We start from the raw sequence: 9,263 nt of genomic DNA on the forward strand, positions 1-9,263 counted from the left end.
TATATCTGACAGTATTTCTCTGCTATACATAAGGTTTTCAGTGACTAAATATTAGCAAGTAGTTTGTCACTCTTTCTTCCTAGTCTGTCTTCATCTGGAAACTCATTTTAAACCTGTCCACCGCTGGTGACCCATCTACCAGAGTAGAGGCTATTTATTTTACATTCACAATATCATTGCAGCTAGAAGTTCATGATACTTTTAATATTCCTTACCAACACCATAATTCAAATGCATCAATTCTTTTTCAGTATCTTTATTCATTTTCCAACCTTCATATGCATTTTATAATATAAATGCATGCGAAGCTATTATAAATACCCTGGTCAGTCAGGTACATTTAATCCTCAGAATACCACATTTGATCTTTAACACTTTAAAGGGCTCATTTGCTGCAGGTTTACCCAATGCAATATGATTTTCTGACTGATACTTCCTAAAGTGTTGAGTGTGAATTCAAGTTAAATGAAATTCTTGACATCATCAGTCTTTTGTCTATTTACCATGATGTTGCTTATTGTTTTAATTATGAGGATTTTTGTTTTCTTTATGTTAAAGTATAATCCATACGAAAGGCTATAGTCTTTGTTTTTCATCAGTAAGAGAGACAAGTTTTCACTTTTGGCAAGCAAGCCCTCCTTCATTCTTGATTGTCCAATCATATAGACCAGCGTCTCAGATTATTTGTTTGGCATATGGACTGAATAAATATATCAAAGGGATACCACCCTGATGTGCATCTTTCTTGATTTCAAATCACCCAATATCCCCTTTATGTTTCAATGACCACCTCAAGAGGTCTATGTACAGGTCCCACATGAGCTCAATTAAGTTTTCTGGAATTTCCATTCTGTGAAATGTTATCCATAGTTTGCTATGAATCACACAGTTGAATGCCTTTACATAGTCAATTAAATACAAACATCTTTCTGGTCTTTCCTTTCAGTCAAGATCAATCTAACATCAACAGTGATATCCCTCATTCCACATCCCCTTCTGAATCTGGTTTGAATGTCTGGCTACTCCCTATAGATGTAGTGCTGTAATCATTTTTAAATTAACTTCAGCGAAATTTTGCCTAATATGCATGATATTAGTAATATTGTTTGATCCTTTCTGCATTTAGTTGAAAACTTTTCTTTGGAATGGGCAAAATTATGTATTTCTTCCAGTTGATTGGCCAAGTAGCTATCTTCCAAATTTCTTGTCATAGACTAATGAGTGCTTCTAGCGCTGTATCATTTTGTCAAAACATTAGAATTAAATTGTTTTTCACCAGTTATTTCAGCGCAACTTGTATTTCTTCATTCATAACCATCAGCTCTTGATCATATGCTACCTCCTGAAATGGCTGAACGTTGACCAGTTCCTTTTGGTACAGTGAGTCTCTGTATTCTTTACATCTTTTGATGTTTCCCGCATCATTCAATATTTTGCCTGTAGAATCCATCGATATTGCAATTGAGGCTTGAATTTTTTCATAGCACTTTCAGCTTGAGAAATGCTGATCACGTTCCTCCCTTTTGGGTTTCTTAATCCAGGTCTTTGCACATTTCATGATAATACTTGACTTTGTCTTCTAGAGTGGTCCATTGATAATTTCTGTTCAGCTCTTTTCCTTCATTGTTTCTTTTATTACCTTTATCTACTCTATGCTCACAAACAAGTTTTAAGGGTTTCTTCTGACATCCAATTTGGTCTTTTCTTTCTTTCTTTCTTGTAATTTTAATGACCATTTTCTTTTTTTATGTGTGATGTTTTTGATGTTATTCCACAACTCTTTTGTCTTCGATCATTATTGTCCAATAGCACATCAAATCTGTTCTTGAGATGATCTCTGCATTCAGATGTGATATACTTAAGGTCCTATTTTGGCTTTCATGGACTTGTTTTAATCTTCTTCATTTTCAGCCTGAACTTACATAAGAGTAATTGATAGCCTGTTCCACAGTTGGTCACTAGCCTTGGTATGGCTGATGATATTGAACTTATCCAGTGTCTCTTCCCACAGATATTGTCAATTTGATCCCTGTGTGTTCCATATGGTAAGGGTCACATTTACAGCCATTGTTTATGTTGTTGAAAAAGGATGTTTGCAACAAAGAAGTCATTGGTCTTACAAAATTTTGTCATGCTATCTCCACCATCATTTCTAGCACCAAGACCATATTTTCTAAGGCTGTAGATCCCGCCTCTTAATTTCGAACTTTCACATTCCAATCACCAATGATTATCAATGCATCTTGATTGGCCAAGTTCAGAATGAAGAAGTGGGTAGAATTCTTTGGTTTCTTCATCACTGGTTTTAGTGGTAGATGTGCAAATTTAAATAATAGTTGTATTGACTGATCTTCCTTGTAACCACACAGATATTATTCTGGACAAATAGTATTATACTTCAAGATAAGATCTTGAAATGTTCCTTTTGATGAAGAATGCAATGTCATTCCTCTTGATTTTGTCATTCCCAATATGTAAACAATATGACTGCCCAATCCAATACTGTCCATTTCACCTCAGTAATACCTAGGATATCGATCTTTTTGCGTTCCATTTCATTTTTCTAGATTCATACTTCATACATTCCCTCTTCTAATTAGTAATGGATGTTTTCAACTGTTTCCTCTCAATTTAAGTTGCCCTCCATCATCAAAGTTCTGAAAGCTTTACTCCACCCAAGGACGACTCTTCTTTCAGGAGGTAGCTTTTCCTCAGTCCTATTTTGAGTGCCCTCTGACCTGAGGAGCTCATCTTTAGGCACTATATTGAACAGTGTGTCACTGCTATACATATTTACACTATCAGTGTTGTTGTTGCTGTTAAGTGCCATCGAATCAGTTCTGACCCATAGCGACCCTGTATAGAGTTTCCAAGGAATGGCGGGCGAGCTTGAACCGCTGACCTTGCCGTTCATACCAACTTTGCAGTCCAGCACATTAACCCACAGCGCAATACCAGGATTCATAAAAGCACTTTTATTTCTGACCAAGATATAATTCTCTATCCTGAGAACTATCAAACTGCAAAACAAAGATTCTGAAGATCAATAGTGCAAATGATCTCACTTCACTTCCAAATGTTCTCCTGAATAATGGAAAAACAAAAAACCAAAAAGCCCAAGGTAAGCAGCTGTCAAGTTGATTCAAATCACAAAGAACCCATACGTGTCATAATATAACCATGTTTCATAGGGTTTTCAATGGTTTATTTTCAGAAGTACATCACCAGACCATTTTTCTGATGTGCCCTTAGTGGAATTCAAATTGCCAACCATTCATCTCAGAGCCAAATACTTCACAATTTACACGATCTAGGGACTCAATCCTCCAGAGTAAGAGTGGTCATTTACCATTTAGGTTATATGCATTTGTAGCAGGTCTCACTAAACCAACATTTCTCATTTTACTTTGGTATCACTGACCCTTCTTCCTTGGTTCCAAACTTACAGCTAGAAAAGACCATCACCTACGAGAAGTTGAATGAGTGGACCAGTGAAGAGATGATGGAATTATATGAAGTGCAATTGCATCTCCCAAAATTCAAGCTGGAAGAAAGTTATGACCTCAAATCAGCCCTGATCAGTCTGGGGATGAGCGATGCCTTTAGCCAGAGCAAAGCTGATTTCTCAGGGATGTCTTTGGAGAGAAACCTCTTTCTGTCCAATGTTTTCCACAAGTCTTTCCTGGACATAAATGAAAAAGGGACAGAGGCTGCGGCGGGCTCTGGGAGTGAGGTCGATTTCCGGATTCGACTCCCTTCCATAGAATTCAATGCAGACCACCCATTCCTCTTCTTCATCAGGCATGACAAAACCAAGAGTATCCTTTTTTATGGACGCTTTTGCTCCCCGTAAACAATGCACCTGTCTCAGTGAACAAGGCCTCATTACAGAGTTAAAATGCCCCATAGGGTGGAAAAGTTATCATTGTAGCCACTGTATTTTAAACTGGCCCTTTTCAGGATCAAATATTAGTAAGTAAACCTTAGAATAATGCTCTAGTGCATTTAGAGAGAAGAGCAGTTTTTATTTTTACCACTTAAACAATACTTGGTCTTAATGTGACTTTTATTTACAAAGGGGCTTCAGAAAATTGGTGGAAAAATAGAATTAAAAGGGAATGGAGGTTTTTCATGAACTTTCTGAAGCCTCCTCGTAGATTTATATTTTCACAGTTCACAGATACTATGTTCGATCCATTACAGGTCTTACACTCTTTGAGCCACCTGGTCACTGCATTATTATTCTTGCTCATCATATTTCACATGTATTATGAGGTTAAAAAAAATCCTTTACCCGGGCCTGATTTCTCCACTGCTTCAAAATAGCATATAGTTAAAGGTAATATGATATTAATAAAAGAGGTGTTTCTCAATGATACCATTTGATTGTTCTTAAGTTACCACTGTAAAATCATATTGCTCTTTGCTGCTGTTAACTCATTTAAAAATAATTACAGAACCACTTCTGGAGAAACTAGTGAAACCAGAGGTTACTTAATAATGTACCCATGTTGCCTTCTGAGTTTTCACAGGTAGATCTTGGTGGTGTGAGGTGTGAGACGAGGGAAGCTTTGTGAGGAATAGCATGGAAATTACCTCTGCAACTTTCCTGTGAATTTAAAAGGATTGCAGAATAAAAGTTATTTAAAAGGCAACAATGATTATAGGTAAGTTTTTAGACACATTCACATCCTGTTTTTTAAAAGTTTTGAAACTAAGAGTAAAGGTTTAATTTATTTAAGTATGTGAGCTGTTGTGGAGGCAGGATGTTTAGGTGTCTTCTGGGATCACGTTTGGTCTCCTTTGAGCTTCCTAGAAATGTGTGTGCGTGCCTGTGTGTGTATGTGTGTAGGAGCAACTTTATTGCATAAGAAGGCTTTACATGAGGATTTTTGCTGATGTTACATGTAGAACTTCTGCAAACAGAGCAAATAGGGTGGCTGGTTACAACCTGATGCAGAATCTTGGCATGACCAGGGCCAGTTGGGCAGAGACACTAAACTGGAAATATGATCCGAGGTGGTCGGATCATGCAGCACCTTGTGGTTCAACCATGAAGGGTAAGCACAGGTGGAAGTAGGGACAGAAGCACTCAGTGTGGGGACCTTGGAAACACCTGGGGTGGGCTCCTGGGCTGGGGTCAGCAATTCCTCCTGCCTTCTTGTGGCCCTCAGTGAAAACAGATATGGCATGAACCCAGACTTAAAGGATTGGTGCCTGTGTCTTCTTTTCCCAGATACCCAGGGTCCAGAGGAAGGGACAGACTTCCTACCAGGGAATTCACATCAGAACAGGTTTAATGAATGGATAGTGGAAGGAGGAAGAGAAGAGGAGACCAGTAAAATGCAAGGCTCTGCGTAATGGCAAATTGGAACCTTTCTACCTGCAGCCCTGCTGCTTTGAGCAGAGTTGGCCAGGGGTCCTGACTATAGAGTCTGTCCAGCCCCTCTGTAAATCAGTCCCTAAAACAGGACAGGAAGATCGGATGGCATCCAACTCTTACTTCAGAGTCGGCCATTGTCCACTAATCCCCAGGCCTTTGCCACAGGAACTGAGACTACAGCATTCTCAAATTGTGTTCTTTTATAATTGATTTTAGAGTCCTGGTGTGGTACTCTAGGTTAATGCAGTGGATTGCAAAGTTGCTTTGAACTGCAAAGTTGGTGGTCCAAGCTCACCAGCTGCCCCTCGGAAACCCTATATAAAGTCACTATGGGTCGGAACTGACTCAACAGCACTTAACAATAACAAAAACATAATTGATTTGAAAATATCCAGTGACTTTTGGTGTTAATTCTATTTCTTATTGTAAGCCTTCTATTGCTATTTGCCCCTGAGTCTGTTCTCACTCATGGTGACTCCACGGGTGTAGAGTAGAAATGCTCCATGGTTTTCAAGGTTGTGACCTGTCAGAAACAGACTGCCAGATCTTTCTTCCAAAGTGCCTCTGGGTGGAATTGTCAGGAGTGCAGTTCTTAAACATTTGAGTCAACTAGGGACTCCTATAAGCCTGTTGGGATAATATATGATGAAAAGATGGTTGTTGTTGTTGTTGTTAAGTACCGTCGAGTCGATTCCAACCCATAGCAACCCTGTGCAGGGTTTCTGAGGCTGTAAATCTTTACGGGAGCAGAAAGCCTCTTCTTTCTCCCGTGGAACAGCTGGTAGTTTCGAACTGCTGACCTTAAGGTTCGCAGCTTGATTCGTAACCACTACACTACCAGAGCTCCTTTGAAAAGATGGTAGACATGTATTTATCATCCTTACACTACAAATGTCCTAGAAAGATGCTGAGCCATTAGCCTTCATCATTTAGAAACAGTTATTCAACCTAAATCCACTAGAGAATTGCTGAGTGCATGGTGTCTCCCTGTCTGCTAATGGACATACAGTCTGTGCCTTGTGAGAGACAACTGGCCTGGGAAGAAACCCAGAACTCTATTAAGGTCAAAGGGAAAGGATACTCCTGACTCCAATAAATCCAAACAGCCATCAGGAGATGATCAGCCATCCCCAACTAAGGCAATATATGCCATCCACTGCCTTTAGGGGGCCTCCCATTAGCTTTACATTCATCCTCGTATATCGTTACATTGCCTTGGTTACAATCCCCTCCATGCATCATCAACCAACCAAATGGTGCACCCCACAAGCCTGACCCCTAGCTGTCAGCACACAGCCACTCTCAGTCTCTGGGTCTAGAGTTCCCAGCTGCTCCATCTCTCCACGTCATCATCTCTGCATCCATCTCTGGAGTCACTGTTTCTCTGGGTAGGGTCCTGCACTCCGCTCTTCTCCCTTGATGGTCCCAGGGCCCTCCACTCCTGGACTACAAAGTCAACCATCCCCTCCTTTTGCTACAAAACATCCACCTTTACATTTCCAACCTCACAGTCAGTCCTGATAGTAATGATTCACTATTGTGCCACATGAGTGCTATCCACATCTCCTTTTATCAGTCTTCCAGACAGATTGAATACTACTCAGTGGAGACTCTACCTTCCTCCAGGCCCTCTGGATCTAGGCTCCCTCTTGAAAGCTTCTTGCCATTGTAGCCCCCTCCCACCCCCATTTTGGGTAGCCAATGTCCAAGTTGCCCATCTCTTTCTATCCTGTGTATTGAGGGATGGGAAGGATCTCACTGTAAAGATTTGTTCCCTCTTTTGAGCTACTGCATCCATAGGTGTAAGTCAAGTTCATCAAATTGTATCAGATTACTTCCCCCCCCCACTTCTTTCTTCTTCTAGTTGACCTCTGATCATCTAGCTATTGGAGCCAGGTCAAGTGGGTATTATCTGTAAGTGTGGGTGTTCTTGTGCATATGCCCTCTCTTCTTATCAGCTGGGCACTTCATTTTCCACTCTAGTTCTCTGTGGCTATGTCACTGACTCTGGACCCAGGAGTCCCCAGGTCTTGCCACACTGCTGACCAACCAGATCTCCACCCAGGTTCTCAGGAGTGTATTGAGCGTGGTTGGACTTAACTCACAGCTTCATTGCTGTTTTTCCCTCACTTCCCCTTATCGATGACGAATGTGGTCACCAATCAGAGCACGTGTCTGCTTGTGTATTACCATTGAGTCTCAGTCTTGGAATGGGGTTTGCCCTGAGGGGACCCGACCGCTTGCCTTGATGTCTCCTGAGCAAGCAACTTGCTTGTTCTTGTAGTAGTCAGTCGGACTGCCTTTATTGTTTTGTATTTTTCCTGTTAGCCTTTTTTCCCAAGAAGTATCTTCTGTTCTAGCCACTCCAGACTGGTCTGCTTGTCCTTTCAAGTGGAAATTTCCCACCGCAGAAGATTCTGGATGAGGTTCAGGATTCCCCCTATGGCCTTATGTAATGCAGAGGCTCCACAGGAAGCCTCCTTCACTGGGCACATTGTAGCTCCATTTTAGGTATTCAAATCAGTTATAGGCAGAAGACGGACTTACAAGCTTTCTATGGTGATATTTCTGGCTATTTTTCTCTCTCCCCCTCAAGTGTCTATTTTATAATGGTATGCCGGGAAAATCAAGATTCAAAAGACAGCCAAGAATCTTAACATTATTTCTCCCCTTTTGCCCATTCCAACCATCTCTCAATCCCTATATCCCAGAGCCTTGTTTTTCCAAGGTTGTGCATACTTCATTGTTTACCTCTGTCCCACTTAGCCCACGCAAACCTACCTAATTGTTTTCCTATCCACCTTGTTCTTCCAATTCCTTCCCCCTTCTTGTATTGGGGTGTCTCCACTTTTATTATCTGCTTTTACCTTGTATTGTCCTCGCCACCTATTTTCTGGACATGCTATGTAACATGTAGACATGGCTGTCCTGTCAGTATTCAGTCCTGGGAGAGCAGTCTTCAGTGTTCATCTTATAAAACACAAAGTGGGGCAGGCATGGGTGCAAACTTAACACAAAGCCCTGGGATAGTAGCTGGGATTTGGGGAAAGTAGGTTGGTTGTCATCACTTGTCCGTCATTTTGTCATACTGTGTTGGCTTGTGTGCTGATGTGATGCTGGAAGCTATGCCAAGGTATTGTTATATACCAGCAATGTCACTTGTAGTGGACAAGTTTCATCAGAGCTCTCAGACTAAGACAGACAAATCCACTTCTGAATGGTTAGCTGCTAGCCACCTTATGCATTAGCATCAGAACACTGTCAGATATAGGAGCAGCAGATGAGCCCCTCAGTTTGTAAGCACTTAAAGTATGACAGGGGATTAGCTGCCTCCTCAGAGTAGAATTGGTCCTAATGACTTGGATGAGGCAAAGATTTGGGGTCCTTTATTTGCTGATATGACCCAGCTCAAAATGAAAAAAAAAAAAAGCTGCAACCATCCTTTAATAATTGAAATGTGGAATGCATGTAGTATGACTCTAGAAAAATTATAAGTTGTCAAAAATGGAATGAATGAATAAAGATTGATATCTTAGCCATTAATGAGCTGAAATGGACTGGTATTGGCAATTAAGAATCAGGCAATCTTATAGTTTACTATGCCAAGAAAGACAAACTGAAGAGGAATGGCATCACATTCATTGTCAAAAAGAACATTTCAAGATCTATCTTGAAGTACAGTGTTGTCTGTGGTTGAATAATATCCATATACCTATGAGGAAGACAAGTTAATACCACTACTATTCAAATTTACTTACCCACCAAGGTTGGTGGGTCAAACACACCAACCACTCTTCCTAAACCACATACAGGGTTGTTATGGGCCAGAACCAATTCAATGGCACATAACAACAACCAACTTCTTCAATCTGAAGTTAAT

At 40.6% G+C, this 9,263-nt stretch overlaps 1 protein-coding gene across 1 annotated transcript in view; it reads left to right on the plus strand.

The window, feature by feature from the left end:
* Positions 1-3,853, plus strand: part of SERPINB10 (serpin peptidase inhibitor, clade B (ovalbumin), member 10) — a 26,025-nt gene extending 22,172 nt beyond the window's left edge. Inside the window, exon 7 of the mRNA XM_006837544.1 lies at positions 3,449-3,853. Coding sequence (XP_006837607.1) covers positions 3,449-3,853 — 405 coding nt within the window. The remainder of the gene's footprint in view (positions 1-3,448) is intronic.
* The last annotated feature ends 5,410 nt before the right edge of the window (positions 3,854-9,263 follow it).

Source organism: Chrysochloris asiatica, unplaced genomic scaffold (genome assembly GCF_000296735.1).
Source record: "Chrysochloris asiatica unplaced genomic scaffold, ChrAsi1.0 scaffold00021, whole genome shotgun sequence".
Taxonomy (NCBI): Eukaryota; Metazoa; Chordata; class Mammalia; order Afrosoricida; family Chrysochloridae; genus Chrysochloris; species Chrysochloris asiatica.